General features: G+C 37.8%; 1 protein-coding gene across 1 annotated transcript in view; it reads right to left on the bottom strand.

Moving 5' to 3' along the window:
* ARL15 (ADP ribosylation factor like GTPase 15) overlaps positions 1–2507 on the bottom strand; it is a 231155-nt gene extending 228648 nt beyond the window's left edge. The window contains exon 1 of the mRNA XM_052670237.1: positions 2271–2507. Within this exon, the coding sequence (XP_052526197.1) occupies positions 2271–2273 (3 nt within the window). The 5' untranslated portion in view covers positions 2274–2507. The remainder of the gene's footprint in view (positions 1–2270) is intronic.
* Positions 2508–15929: the final 13422 nt, after the last annotated feature.

Raw genomic sequence — 15929 nt, 5'->3', positions numbered from 1 at the left:
ACTGTTCCTAAGGTATGGTTTTATAGGTATAATTCTGTGCATCTGAAGTTTGAAGAAGGGACATGCCAAATGAATCCACGTGAATCAAGTTCGTGCTTCCCCACTAGTACAGTAGATGTAACTTTAAACTGAAATATTAAGAAAATAGCAGCATACTAGAAACATGTCACTTAGCAGGAAAGCAAATTTGTGTAACAGAGGGCATTTACTTTCAGCTTTACATGTATCTCTGTACTGGGACTTTTATGTAAACAGTTTGCTTTTTCAAATCATTTATCTGACTCCTTGGCTTCCAGCTCACATATACAAATACGGATGGCATCCATATTGTAGAAATAACTTGAATTGAAGGTAATAAAAATGTATTTGAAGTTCCAGGCCTTCTAGGTTTGGGAGCTTCCGCTTATGTATTTTTGTAACTACCTTTACCTTCACACCAACTACTCATGTACAGTTAGTGCCTTTGAAATGTAACTGGAGGTATTCAGTACTAGTTATATTGTTTTCCCCATAAAGCAGACTGGTTGACTATTGTCTACTCTACAGATGCTTTATTTCATATAAAGTGGTTTCAGCACTGGGCCCATTTATGTGAGAAAGTTAGGGTGGTTTGTGTTGAAACAAGCTTCCTTAGGTGTCTTTTCTAAGGTTATAATGTATAGTAAAGGTTGAATGCAGCAGACTTTTAAATACCTTACAGCCTTACAAAAGCTGATTCAACAGATGCTTAAGTATGCAGTTCAGTTACAAGTAGACCTTAGTTCAAGTGTTTACAGAAACAGAATATCAAGTAGGTGTTTCGCTTCATCTTCCTTTTGGAAATCAATGGCTTAAATTCCCACTGTATGTTTTGGATCACAGATTAAGAAATTATTCTGATAGCATGAGTGTAAGTGAAAAGAGATCCCTGGGGATGATTCCTGCAAGTATGAATGGGTGCTTCTTCTGAAATTATGTGCAGAAAGCTACTTATAAGTAATATTGGTATCCTCAGAATAGTCTCTGCAAATTATAGCAATAATAAGAACATGTATTCCATTGCAAGACTGGACTGTCTCAGGAAAAGCAGTAAGTCTCTGTTTGCAAAGGTCCAAGCACTTGCCTTGAAGACCCAAATAATTTTCCTGACAAAAACAATAGCTTTATTCCTTGTACTTTCAACAAGAGCAAGACATTGATTATTTGCCCTTTGCATTTGCTTCGGAGTTCTTCCCAGTAACTGAGCTGTATTCACTCATCTTTACAGTAGGCAGACTATCACTCTGAACACGAAATACAGTTCTTGAATTCCTGGCTGTCCAAAATTTATATACTCTTGAGTATTCTGACCCATGCTGTATCATGCATGTGTTCTCTTTAATAGCTGCATACCTCATCCATGGCCAAGAGGAAAATGCAAAGCAAACAAGTGAAGTAGCTTTGATATGTCGGTCTAGTCAAAATTACATAACCAAAGTGACATGAAGCAGTTATTTACACATCACATAACTAATCAGGAAATGCATTTCACACTTTGAAACTAATTGTGTAGCCTGTGTGTTTTTGGAATATGTATCTTACTTTTGATTTTTGGCTAAATTAACACTGCAAGACGCTGTTAGTCTGCATGGGGAAGTTTCCAGTGAGAGAAAACAAAACACCGTCTGTTGGGAGACAGCCAGCTGACCCTGAAATACTGTCACTCTGACTGCTCTCTGTACTGCGTCTTGATCTTTGCTCAGAAGATCCTTCCAGTAATATTGTTTCAGAATAACTGGAAACCACAGTCCAAGAGTGGGAGTGGATATTAAAAGCACATACTGGGGCCTTGGTATATTTTATATATAGGCGTATGGCAACAGATCAAAGTGTGATGCTATGTGCTGGGGTTCTGTCTGTTTAAATGCCCTGACTTATTGAATTCCAGAGGAGGAATGCGATCAACAGTTTTGTTTTCAGGCCAGAATAGGCACCTGGTGGGAGTCAGAAATAAGACTTTTCTGGAGTCTCAGAAGCTCACAACTGACCAGCAACAAATAGAAAAATCAATCTCAGGTTCTGGAGTGGTGGAGAAAAGAAGTGGAAGGGCTTGGGAGGTATTTTTGATGATTTTGTTATTTAGAAGTGATTGAAAGCAGGAAAGAGAAACTGGAAATGAGTCTGCAGGGCACTAAATAGGAAGGATGACTGAAAAATCATATCAGTCTGTGGAAAGAAGTGAGACTATAGCAAGAAGAAAGAGAAAGACCAGAGAAGTTCTGAGGCGTCGTGTAATTTCTCGACACACTCACCATCGTGCCTTCAGTTAACAGGACGAGGAAAATTCCACCTGCCTTCCTTGCTTCTTCCTCCTTGGCCTCTTCTTTCTATGCACCTACCTCCTTGACAGGAGCTAGGTGCTTCTTCCTTGCAACTTTCTTCCTCTGATTCTATGCTTGTCCACTCTCACCCTCCAGAGAGGCGTTGACCTGGCCCTGCACAGACTGGATGGGAAGGATCAGCTGGAGCAGCTGGACGCCTGTTCTCACACAATAGCCCAACTCTTCACACTGCAATTGTTTCACCTCCAGCAAATTCAGTTTCCCCAGATCTTGCAAAACAGTTATCAAGGTCACATGCTATTGTTTACTTTGGCTGTGCTAGAAGTTAAACTTGCCAATGGCCACTGCTATTGCTGAAAAAAGCTGCTGATTTCACTGAGTAAAACTTGAATATCTTCTTAGCAAACCTCATTTTCCTTGCGTGTTCGAACAAGGTCAAAGAACTCATTACCATTTTCTTGCAGAGCTGTTTGGGTGTTGGTAGTATTTGTACAATTTTAAGATGCCTGCTTCAGCTTTTAGACCATACAACAATATATACATTGCTAGGTTCTTCTCTATTGCTCCCTGCACATTAATTTATTTGAGAGATTTTCCTTCCCCTCTCAAACAAAGCATAATTATAATCAGGATAAACCACATGTAAACCTTTTGGGAACATTCTGTTGTAGCAAGAATTAAGGACATTATTGACTGAACCAGATGGGCAGCATTATGCTATTTGAACAATTTCATTTGCATATGTATGCTGTGCAAAATTAGGTGTAGAAAACACCTAGAGGCAAAGCTGGCTGTAACCTTGTAGTATATTAACTGTCATTCAGGCATTTTAAGTGTAATAAGCACATAATGAATTCTTGATATGAAAACATAGGCTGAGGCTTATTGCCATTTAACAAAGGGACAACAACTTAATTGCCCCAGAGCATAGTTCATTGTCAGGTAAGTGTTCAGTCTAGGAAGAACAGAGTGTGCTGTGCTATCCTGTCTTGTTCATACTGGAATATGTGCCAATTTAATAAAGATGTTAATCAGCTATTGTAGCAAATGTTGAATTTGACCTTTCTGTGGGCAAGGGCAGATCTGTGTTAACTGTTGGTGTATGAGATAATTACAATTAGCCACCATATTTAAAAAGATATGGTGTGTTACTACATTGAAGGATAAGTTCATTTAGTATCTTCTCACCAAAGAGATTCAAAGGAACGCAGGGTTTCTCAAATAGCTGACTTTAAATATCAGCAGGGAATCATGAAAAGATATTCAGTTGGAATGCACAAGTGAGTTGTCTCGAATCAGGGCATCTGCTAGCACTCCTCACCACTGCCTCTCACTCTGTTAATCTGCTTTGGGACTAGCAGTGGAGAAACTTGTAACCAGTTTTCTGTCAGGATAATGGTCTCTCCTGATGGATCTTTTGCAATGTGTTTGTATCATTAAATATTCATTAATAAATTGGAGACATTAAGAAACTAGACCAATTCCCTATACTTTACAGTAGAACCTAATTACAAACTAAGAATAGAGAGAATGTTTATCTCCTTTATGGTCTCATTTTATATAATCCAAAAGCATCTAGTTACTATTCCACGTTATTACTCAGAGGAAATTGCAGGCATGTAGTTAATAGAGAAAGTATCAGTTTTTATATCAGCTCTACTTACTGCAATCCTGGATAAAACACATTTGTGGTACACTCTTCAGATGGCACTCACATTCTATCTTAGCCTGAAAGTTACTTATAAACCAGTTGTTACTTAAGTTGTTGTACCTAATCACAACACCTGTGCTTCCGTTCAGTTTCTGTATTCGTTCTGTATTCTGTATCCGTTCCGTTTTGTTTCGTATTGTATTGTACTGTCAGTTGCCGACAACAGTTCTGTATTGAGTTGCCATTAAATATAAATACCACCATTTTTCTTAGAGATAACTGAAAGCATAGATCTACATATTTCATTGACATTTGGGACATTTGCCTGGTCTGATATTACGTCACGCAGTCTCTTCTTTTGAAGAACTGGAAAATTTCTATCTAGGAGTAAATAGTATAGGAAGAGCCACCATTACCAGCCAAAAGAAGCACTATGAGAGTTTTGATTTCAATTAGTGTGGAAATTTTGTATTACCACTCAGCTATTTTGACTCTTCTGCATGTAATCCAGAAAAAACATCAGGGCAATCCAAAAAAGTTACAAGACAGGAAGGAACACGGTTTTTTATGCATGCTCCTTGGAGAGATTTGCAATATAAAAAAAGTAGTAAGCTTTTGACCATTTGATCCAAAGACATAGAAAGACTCCCACTGATTTTAATTAACCTTTGATTAAGTCCTGAACTACTGTAGCTTCTTAATGGTTAATGAGGTGGAGTTAGGGATTTTCCAGTACTCACAATATGTTTTATGAGTAACTTGCTATGAGTAACCTATGTAAACCAAAAGAGAATCTATGCTTTGAAGTCTAATTTTTAAGAAACTTATTACTGAATGAATTTCAAACACCTTATCTTTTCAGATTTGACTTAAAAATAAATAAATAAAAAAATAGAGTTATTACAATCACCAAAGATGTTTTGGGAGATAATCAGTGTTTCCAAGCATGTCAAATAATCAGTGCAATGGAAACAACTAGAGTAGAACAGGAAAAACTTTGTATCTCCTGTGACAAAACAAAAAGCCAACAAATTATGAACTTAAGACAAAGACGAAATCTGAGATGTAAGGAAAAAGAGATGCAAGATATAAACAGTAATGTACTTACTAACAAAGATTTTGCTTGGTTGGGATTGCTTATCTGAAATCCAGCTTTTGGGGTTTTTCAACTGAAACAGCAAAGCTCTATTTATATCATCTGAATTGTAATAACAACAATCACAGTTATATCTGGGTGCATTTCATAAAAATAGCTTTGTATTTTCTTCCAGTTTGTACTCATGTCTGAATTTATTTTTTAAACCTTTGTTACCTGTGTTACTCAGCAGCTATCATAAACACACATGTATGAGTTATAATATCTGTGAAATGAACAGTGCATGTAATACGCAATAAAAGAGATTTCATTGCTCCTGACTGCTTATTGTGCCTCAACCATGCAGGACAGCTGAGGGCTATGCCTAGTATCTGATGTTCTGAGGCAGCTTAAAAAAAATTAAGTTCATCAATAAATTTATTGCTGTGCTTGCATGCTGGCAATTATCCACAAATATACTCAAAATTTTTTACACATATAGGTCCACTCAAGCTGAGAGGGTTGCAATTCTAAAGTAGCACTGGCCCACTTTCCCCACTATTCCTAAGTGTTTTAAGGATGAGAATCTAAGGACAGCAGATAGATTCAGCCACTGCTGCACATTTCTCTATTTTACATGTAATTAATTAAGAGCTACAAAGGAAAAGCAGGACAAGGGTGTGAATATTCTGAGTCCATGTGGGAGAACTCTTGGTTAGGAATAAGCTGTATTTCTCCTTTGATCATCTTTCATTCATTTTTTTAGAATGGTGAAAAATCGTAATTAGCTGAACTGTAAAGGAGTGAAGGGAATAATAATTTAAAAGTCAGTGAGAGAGAGATCCCTCAGTCAAACTGAGTCTCAGATCAGGTAAATATTTTTTGAAAACTCATTGACATCTAGGTACTCTGTTGCTAGCCCATAGATTTCAGCTATAGGAACATGCCCAAACTGTGCTTCATAGGGTCCTTTGACTCTACCTAAAGTGTATTTCTTTTATTCCTTAGGGGGAGAGGGTAAGAAGCCAAAGTATAGGGTTCTGCTCTTTAACTCATCTGAACAATATGTGGATAGCTGCTCTATCTTATTTCTATTTTACTTTAACATGAAGAATAGATTTAAATTATGTCTGAATCTTGCAGTCTTGACTAAGTAAGAAACTAAGGCTTTCTTTATAAGTAACGTAAAATGTTATCACTTGCTTCTATGGCAGAGTGTAAGAAGAAAATAAAGGCTTGTTAATGCATCGATATGTTACTGTTAACACCTGCTGAGAGAATTAAGGGCAAGGATTAACTTTACTCTGAACATGTCAAAAATCCTAAGCAATGGTACTAAAATAATTAGAGGCTTTTTTAATGTTTTAATGTTTTAATTTTAAGTAGATCCTACCAGCTCCCACCTACCATTCCTGATATCATCCCTGCTAAAGATCAGGAAGCTGCAGCAGTGGGCAGAACATACGCTATGGAGTCAGTCTCCAGACGGGGAACTGTCAAGAGTTTTCAGTATACCACAGCAGATGATTTATAGTTCTCGTGCAGAAGGGATAGATGGGAACTACAGCGTTGTCAGTTCTAATTTCATTTCAGATAACGTTACATTACTATCTGAATTACTTTCCAAATGTCTGTTTATACATGTCACATCCTCATAGCTAATTATGTATCCTGCTGAAAAAAAAAACAGTTGTAGCTTTAGAGCTATAGAACAGTAAATGGTCAAAACACAACATTAAATCACAGCTGAAATCAGGCACTTTAAAAAATGACAGATATAAGATTTATTGTGCAGCTATAAATCAGTCTGTATGTGCCTATCTGTTATGACTTGCTGTCTAATTATACAACTACGATATATTTTCCATTTGATTGCTATCTTAATCAGTATTCAATTTTCCTTTTTCTTTACTATTATTATTTCTGTGTGTGGCCTCATGTATTATTGACTCACCACTTGTCAAATTCTGTCTGAGAACAGAATTATTCATTGCTTTGGCATGTATTTTGATTCTATCTATATCTTCACAGTTATTATTAGTCCATTTTCATAACAATCACACAATTACAGAATCACAGAATCAGAGCAGTTGGAAAGGACCTCTGGGGATCATCAAGTCCAACCTTCTGCTAAAGCAAATTCCATAGAGGATGTTGCAATCCTTTCAGATGAGAGAACATTATCACATTCAGAAGCAGGAATGAGGCAGAAACAGTTAAAAGTCAAAGGATCTATACATTCGGGGAATCTAATCTAAGACAGACAGGATTCTGCAATATTTAGTGTTGAGTAGCATCACATCCAGACTGCTTTCACTATTACCTTCAAGAACAGCTCTGAGTGCCCACGCTGATGTAGGCCAGGCCTTGACTTTCCAAGTCAGACCTGTTGCAGTTAAACAAATCTTATGGATTCAGGCACTTCTCCTTGCCTTTCTCCCCACATCTGGAGGTAATGACTGCAGAGGGATTGATTCTGATAGCACAAGGGATCAATCTAGTCATTCTGTAAGTGAGGGCAATTAACTCCATATAAATTTGTGCAAAGGGCAGAGCTGACTTGTAGCAGGCTCCTATGGCAGTCCATTCAGAGGCAGAATGCCACCCCTTGATTAACTGACACACATGTGTGATGTGGACATGAAGGGTAATGGGTTCTGAAAGACAACTGGCAGCATTACATACCGGAGACCTTTAATATCTTTTGCATGTGCAAATGGACTGAATTTTGCATATAGGCATCTGATATGAACGAGTAGTTGATACGTTGCAAGCATCATTTTTAATCACGTTACCAAGGTGTCTAAATGTTTATGTCACACATCGATGTAGATGAAAATAAGACTAAAATAGCTGAAATCAAAGCTGGATCAGTAAATTATAATTATTATCAGTATATGCAAAGTGACTTCAAGGGTTGAAAGAAATTACATGTCTACTGACTTGCATAATCACAGTAAAGAACCACAGTAGAACAACTATTAATCAACTCCACAGCTGACAGAATAGTTTTTACATGTACCCTTAGGTAATACTGTCAAGATGCCTCAGTGATTTGGGAAACAAGTAAAATTATAAGAACAGGAAACTGAATGTGATCTATGAAAACGTGAGATCCTCTTGGACAATTTAAGTAGCTAACTTTAAAGGCTGCTGCCTTCCTACAGTGCTAGAGCAGTCTCAGGATTATGGGACTACCAGTCATCTGTGGGTTAGTCCCCAATGCCTATTGCTATGCAGTCTTTTCACGTTAGCCCTCCCAGAATTATGGTTCATAAAAGAGCTTAGCTCATTACTGTTCTTTGCTCACTGATTACTAGCTGCTCTCTATGGGTTCATATACCCAGGAAGCATGAAGCATGGTTTGGCAACTGAGGCTTTAATTCTTGTTCCGGAGCAGAAAAGGGGTCTCTCTCTAAATTACAAAGATTCAGGCAGGAGAACTAAATCAAAAGCTATGAACAGATGGTAACAAAGTGGACCGTGCTACTTTACTTCCCAGGCAGCAATTGGGAAGCACCCCTTTTTCACTTAGGTCATGTGCTTAACTCTGAAGTATTATACATAAAAAGCACAAAACCACTGCCAAAATGAAATCTAACATTGCACCAGTGGAAAAAAAATGTCATAGGCTGTAAACCACTGGCATGTGACTTAATAGTCTCTCATTGTTCTTAATCCTGTTATTGTTTTCTTTGCTATTTTCAGAGCAAAAGTTCAGCAGTGATAGAAAAGGAATAGCAATGAGGGACGGTGGAGTCCACCCAGAATTGCTTGGTGGTTCTCTCTCCTGGCTTGTTGCTAGAGCAACACTAATTCCTGCAACCTTCTCTTCTCTGATCCCCACTGCATGCTTCAGGGATAGTGCAGTGTAGCAAGCAGATGAACCCGGCCACTCATTACTCAATAACCAGCTGCCTTTGGCAGCTATCAGCCAGTATGTTTTGCTGACTGTTTGGACACTAGTAATCATGTATCATCTGTTTTAGAACTTTCCTCTCTATTCATTACATCTTTCCCTTCCACCTTCTGCCTCAAATTTCTTTACCATCCGTCAGACATTCCTTGTGTAAATGATAATATTTTGAATTGATAAAAAATGCCAACAACACTAATTCATTTGACCCTGTGTCAGAGTCCCCTCTGTGGCTGCGGTTCTGCTGACAGTTAACTCTTCTGAACAGCCTTCCTCTGGCTTCATTCATGCCTCACACAGAGAAGCCCCACCTCACTCTATAAACAACAGACTCCATCTTTTTGGCATTCTCTAAGCAGCTTTGAGTGGCCACAAAAGGAAAATAAAACAAAACAAAAAAAAAAAAACCCTGCATTGAATATGAAGTAGCTAGCATACTTAGAAATGCCAAGTAAAGATCTGAATTATTTCTGAAAACTTCTCTCCAAGAACAGGTAATCACTTTAAAATCCAGTATTACAAATATGACTTATGAACTATTCTCTTAGCCTGCGTAGACCTAATTAACCTAATTAGTATGGCAAAGATTAATACAGAAAAAAGAGCTTCTACTGTGAAAATAGAATAGTTCCTATAACATAGGAGTTAAATCTGACTTTATAAACATTAAAGTGCTCTCATGATCTCTCTACAAATATTTTATTTCTTGCACAACATATTATCTAAACATAAACCTTGGCACAATAAAGTTCAAGTGAGAGTCTTCTGACCTTCAGTAGAACAATACACAAGGAGTATACCTTACAGAACTTGAGAAGCAATTCTGCTTTACGAAATTATTTTATTGACAAATATTTGTTGGAAGGAAGGTATTGTAGTAATGGAAAGGAGACACACCTAACAATGAGGCGTCTGGATGAATTTTACAGATGTTTGCAAGTACATAGGTCACTGCCTTCAGGGACAGACAAAGGCTGAGTGAGAGCCTGCCAGTATTGTTGCATGATATTATGATTTTTCTCAAAGGAAAACTAGTCTCCCATCACTTTTTTTCTAACCTGTGTGGCATGGTTTTAAACTGATGGGATCTTTGCATGTACGTCAGTGTACAAAGCAGGACAGAAAATGTTTTGAGATTTTATGTGATCAGAATTTTAAAGTAGGAGAAATAACACTTCTGACGTTTTCAGAAATATGACATTTGTGAAAGTGTAGACTACTCATGACTATGAAATATTTTAGCTGTCTGAGTCTTGTAAAGTAAGACTCAGTAACCTGTGGTATTCACATGTGGCCAGGTACTGTCTTCTGAGCTGAGCTGAGTCTGTACTATGAAAGAACACTCAATTTCAGAACTTACATGGATGATAAATTTAAAATTACCATTGTAAATTCTGCACTGATGTACACATCGTACAACTCCAATAAAGACAAAAGGATTGTGTGGTTCATATATCAGAATTAGGTGCTCGTACATAACTGAAAATCTCTATAAAAAAGAATTTTTTACATCTGAGACTTTATATCCTCTGCAACTTTCCAAATACCTCTAAAGTAAAAAAATTAAGAAAGTCTGACAATATTCTTCTACTTCCAATACTGAAAGAAGTAACAATCCTGACATGGAAGCCAAATTCGGGTTGGCTTTCTCCATGTGGATGGGGAAAGCAGTATTTATACAGCTGAATTTTCATTGGCTTTCCTGCTAAGACTGAAGAATTGCAGGAGCTGACTGTGACAAAAACAGGTGGCACACAGAATTGATATTTGACTACCACTGAATTTCACGTCCCCCACTGTGTCAGCATATGAAGACAGCAGAACTGGGTCACCATCAATCTACTATCAGCCAGTACAAAATTGTGACTTTGGGGCAAACCTTCAGCTCTCACTTTTTATCCCCTCAGCCTCCAGCAACTCACTCCTTGTCAGCTACAGGTTTTTATAATTTAAGTCAATAGCCAAATACCTTAACATAAAACAGTAAATTTATGCCACTTCAAAAAGGAACTGCTCACCAACCACAGCAAGCTCTTCCTGTAAATCCCTCACACATCACAGCAGTTGCTCTTTAAGGACTTTCTGAATGAAACACCTCTACCCTGGAATGAGTGGTATTCAGAGCAATGTGTCAACTACCAGACTTGTTAAATTTTGGACTTGGAGATTCCTGACTTGGCCCTAGAGCCATATTGGTGATGCATGGTAGAGATAACTTTCATAATATTTGGAGGTATTTGGAGGACTTTTCATGAAATTTGATGCTAAAAAAGAAACTCATGGGACTGATCTCAGCTGTGCCTATAAGAAAGTATGCAGGATGCAGCAATGCAGAATGCCTAAATCAGTGACTTCATTTACCATCCAGTGCCAAAATCAGAAACATTATCTAAAGCCACAAGCTGCCTTCATATCAAGTGCTGTTCAGCTGGTGTTTCATTGTTACCAAATATTCAGAAAATATTGCCTATAGCTCTAAAATGTTCTGCATACATAGGAATTCTCATTCCATATCACAGCTTTTTAGTTTTGAATCCAGCAGTCACATCATAATAGAATGTTTAAATTGTATGTGCACAATGATGTGTTCATTTGGACCTTTGGTCCCTCCCAACAATTCAATATATTGAAATTTTTAAATCTCAAAATTCAGTTAGCAGGTTGAGTTATCATCTTCCAAACAAATGTTTTGATAAACATACCTAGAACTTCAGAACATCGTATCTATTCAATTCACTACAGCTACTTAACTTCAGCACAAACTTTGTTTTTGGGAAAAGCCATAAAAATTGAGATCAATTTTTCTCTGTGCTATTTATAGGTTAGTGTGTTTTGTGTGTAATACAGCTTTTAGATTTACCAGTTCTTATCCCTAGAATTCCTAGACAGTACCTAATTGTAAGCAATGGAAATGTTCCTACTCCCAGGACTTCATAGGTAAGACTTTAGTACTTCTATCACTTGTAACAAAGTGGTCATCTTCTAAACATGAAATGTTGAAGATCTGATCCTTGGGTTAGGAGATTCACATTCTGTTGAAGACAGTGAGCACTTTCTGTGGAGTTTAAACCAATACAAAATACATTAACCAGCCTTTCTGCTCTAGAGTTATGTAAGGTTGGCAATCTTGTCCATGGCAGGCAGGTTGGAACTAGATGATCTTTAAGGTCCTTTCCGCCCCAAGCCATTCTATGGTTCTGTGATTCCTATTAAGTCTCAAGGCAAGACTTCTCTAAGAGAGAGGAGCAGGAAATCTGAAAAATAACATTCTTCTTAGAACACTAGTTAATATTTAAGTGGTGATAATGTTCCTCCACCAAGAGTGCATTAGATCCCTCCTTTTAATGGAAAAACAGAGCTTTCAATCCTTAAGCTGCATTATTCTCTTTTAATTGTTCATTTCCTCTCTACTATTTTTCTACATAAAATAACTCAAGAATTTTTGACACAGAGATGCATTTGACCCTAAGATGCATAAAAATGTAAGCCATGTGAATAAGAGAGCAAATACTTGTGAAGAGTTTCATTAATTCACTTCAAAACGAATTTTATAGTAACTTGAAATTTTAAAAAAATTATCACACAAGTTACATTTTTATTCCTTCACTGTTCCACATAGAATCTGTTCCAACAGAAGCATCTGTTGTCCTTTTGTCCTTCATCTGCCCCTCTTTCATCTCAATACATCAAAAAGAAGTTTTGTAATAGTGGATTTTGTAGTGTGTCAAATTAGTGTGTCGTATATTAATTAGTGTGTATATAATGTGTCATATAGAAAGGACTATCTTTCTATATGGATAATATTTTTACTAGTTTCCTAAAAAAATAAAAAACAATCAAGTTCTTGAACTTGATTCTTGGTGCAAGAACTGAGATAAGCTTTCCACTTCTTAACAAGCACCTAAAATCAGGAGATGAAGTTTACAGTTACAAGTGGCATCTGTGCCCTGAAGAGATTTTCCAAGACATTGGGCAGACCCTGTCTTTTCCAGGTTTTCAAGGACATGACTTACAGACCGTAGCCTTCTTTCAGTTAAGCTAACCATGCAACAACATAGCCCTTGTAACACGCAAGTAGTTTTATAACAGAGCATGAAGACCTTCTGCAGAAGATTATGTTATGATTAACTGCCCGATGTAAATAATGGGTGGTTACAATTAATGAAAAGAATTATTCAGTATTTCTTGTAAATAGAACATTTGATATACGCTGATGACACAGTTGCTGCAGTTGTAATCAAGTTTTTGAAAATTTCAAAACTTAAGTATACCCAGATCTAACAATCCAGTTAATAAGACAACTCACAAGTTCGAGAAGTATTGGACTAAAAGTGACAATAAACAAGAGACAATATTTTTCTCACTCTACTGAAATAAATCAAATACTATGTAGAAAAATGGTCTTTACCATATGGTTTCCATGTGTGTCATTCCAAGTTCCTTTCTCCCACACATTTTGTTTCACCGTGTACATTTTCAAAATCACCACAAAGCTTGAACTCCCATATTGGATATAAGAGAGCCAACAATTCTAAAGGCTGGATAGTTCTACTTTGTCTTAGGTTTCTTATGCATTGCCAGGTTTAGTGACAACATCCTTTTTGAATAATGTGTGATCACAAGGGGCACCCTTGATGACTTTGGGTAAAATTAACTGCATTACTCTGTCTAAATCCACTTGGATAATTATATCATTGCATTTCAAGTTATCACATTAGCTTTTGTTAGAAGAGTTCTTTTTCAGTTCATTCTGCAAGGCTTTCCTCTTTTTTTTTTCCTTTCAGCGATAACTGAATTTCAATGTAGTTGAAGTACATCTCTATGAGAGCTCAAACATGCAAGAGAATTGCAACAAAGCACTCTATTACATTGAATTTGTTGTCATGTCTCTGTTTCTTTAAAATGTGCACCAAAAAAAACACTGTTCTCATGATCTCAAGCACATTATGTTTTTCAGTTTACTATAAATCTCAATCAGGATTTCTGCTTTCTCCATTTTCCATCAGTGCAACAGCAATCAAATATTTATTCCCCCCTTCAAATTTCCAGTAAACAAACTTATATTAGCTTGTAAAGACCCTGTTGTAATTTTAAATCTTGTGGACTTCCTTTTTTGTTTTGCCTTCTCATGCCAGTATTTCAGACTGGTCTTTTATTTGAGCAGCTGTTTTCCTGTTTCACCACAAGATGTCGGTGTGACACACTTACAACTAACGCTATTTTTCTCATACATAGCTGTTGCAAATTGCCAACGGATGTAATATTTTTCTTCTCTAAGAGTCCGAAAAAAATATATATATATATTATTTTTATATCCTGAATGTATTATATTACTTTATATACTGAAGCTATAAACATGTGCTATCAGAAAGCATGCATGACAAGTGCAAGGTATCTGTAACAACTTGCCTCACTTCAAACCAGTTTTGCACAGAGCAGTTTTGCAGTACTTTCCAAATCATTCTGTGGTTTCCTGTGTCATGTAAATCAGGCATGATGTGCTCAGTGTGGTGAGTGACACTGGGCAAGTTGTTCAGATTCACCTCTGTGCTTTCTGGCACACCTAGGAAAGAAAACCAGAGAGGTGTGAGTTACTGAGCTGGCAATGAAGAACATCCATCCTGTCCTTTTTGCAATTGCTCACTCCCTGCAATATCCTGCTGATTTCTGTTTTTCCGCTCACTTCTGTGCGCTTGCTGTTTCCAAGAGAAGTGCGCCGTGTCCTCTTTGCAGCCCCATTTAAGGTCTTTGGCCCCTGTTCCAGTGGCACCTCTAGGCCCCCATAGGCATTGGCACTGTTTGTGGGCCCACATCATGACTTGTCCCTGTCCCTTCCTGTCACTGCCCCACAGTTTCCTGACACCTGGGACTGCCTTGGATGTCCACTCAGTCTGTCCTAGCTCCTTTCTGGTCCTGCTTGGCCACTTCCATCCCTGTCAGGGAGGTGAGTAAGATGGGATTCTGCCATGGAGTGGCTAACTTACAGAGCATGCAGTACCAGCCTCGCACACAAGAGAGCAGGGATGTACTCTTCAGGATGAGGATTTAAAATCGAAGGATCACAGAAGCACAGAACAACAGAATGGTTCGGGTATGAAGTTTGAACTCTCACCACTGTGGGAAGGTTGCTCCCCACCAGCTCAGGATGCCCATGGCCCACCCAGCCTGACTTTGAGTGCCTCCAGGGAAGGGCACCCACAGCTTCTCTGGGCAGCTGTGCCAGTGCCTCACCGCCCTCTGAACAACTGCCTAAGGTAATCTACCCTCTTTCAGTTTAGAACCATTACCATGGTGTCCGATCACCACTTGCCCTTGTTAAAAATCCCTCCCCAAAATCACCTCAGGAATCAACTGATATGGATATAAATTGCAGGACTGGTGTGTACAGTGCACATTATACATATTTGGCCTATACATCAGAAGTCCTTCAGTGTTGTGTTGTCAAAACTGAAAGCCTGGAAATTCCAAGTTAATGGGATGTTTGTATTTTAGGAGAGAATGTTCTGGTTGATGCACTCTCCTCATTACCAGTGAAGACGTGAGAAAGATGGAGTTAATTCCTGAGGCCCTCAGTAGGAAACAGAAATAGAGATTGGAACATAGAAGAAACAAGGATGAGAGAGCACAAAGAAGTGAGGCTACATTACCAAAATCTTTCTCTGCCCCTTAGAGTAGAAAAGAGTAGTATAAAAATTTGTACAGCTTTGCGTAAGACATCGATTTTGTGGGGTATTCAAAGCATCTTTCATGCTAATTAGACCAGAAAGACAGTTCCAAATATGCTTAACATAGACATCTGAAGGGCTAACACAACTGTTTCTGGAAACAGATGTAGCTGTCCCACATTAGTTGTTAGCTGTGCTGGAGTTGTTTCTCTTTGCAGCTGAAGCATGAGTAAAGCTTAACTTTTCACTGGAGAAAGTGGGAAAAATAAAAGTAATAATAAAAAAATTAAACAGAGAATGCAGTACTCCTGCATAGTGCATT

Source organism: Tympanuchus pallidicinctus, unplaced genomic scaffold, assembly GCF_026119805.1.
Source record: "Tympanuchus pallidicinctus isolate F22 unplaced genomic scaffold, pur_lepc_1.0 scaffold9, whole genome shotgun sequence".
Lineage (NCBI taxonomy): Eukaryota > Metazoa > Chordata > Aves > Galliformes > Phasianidae > Tympanuchus > Tympanuchus pallidicinctus.
This window is presented reverse-complemented; position numbering and strand designations above follow the sequence as displayed.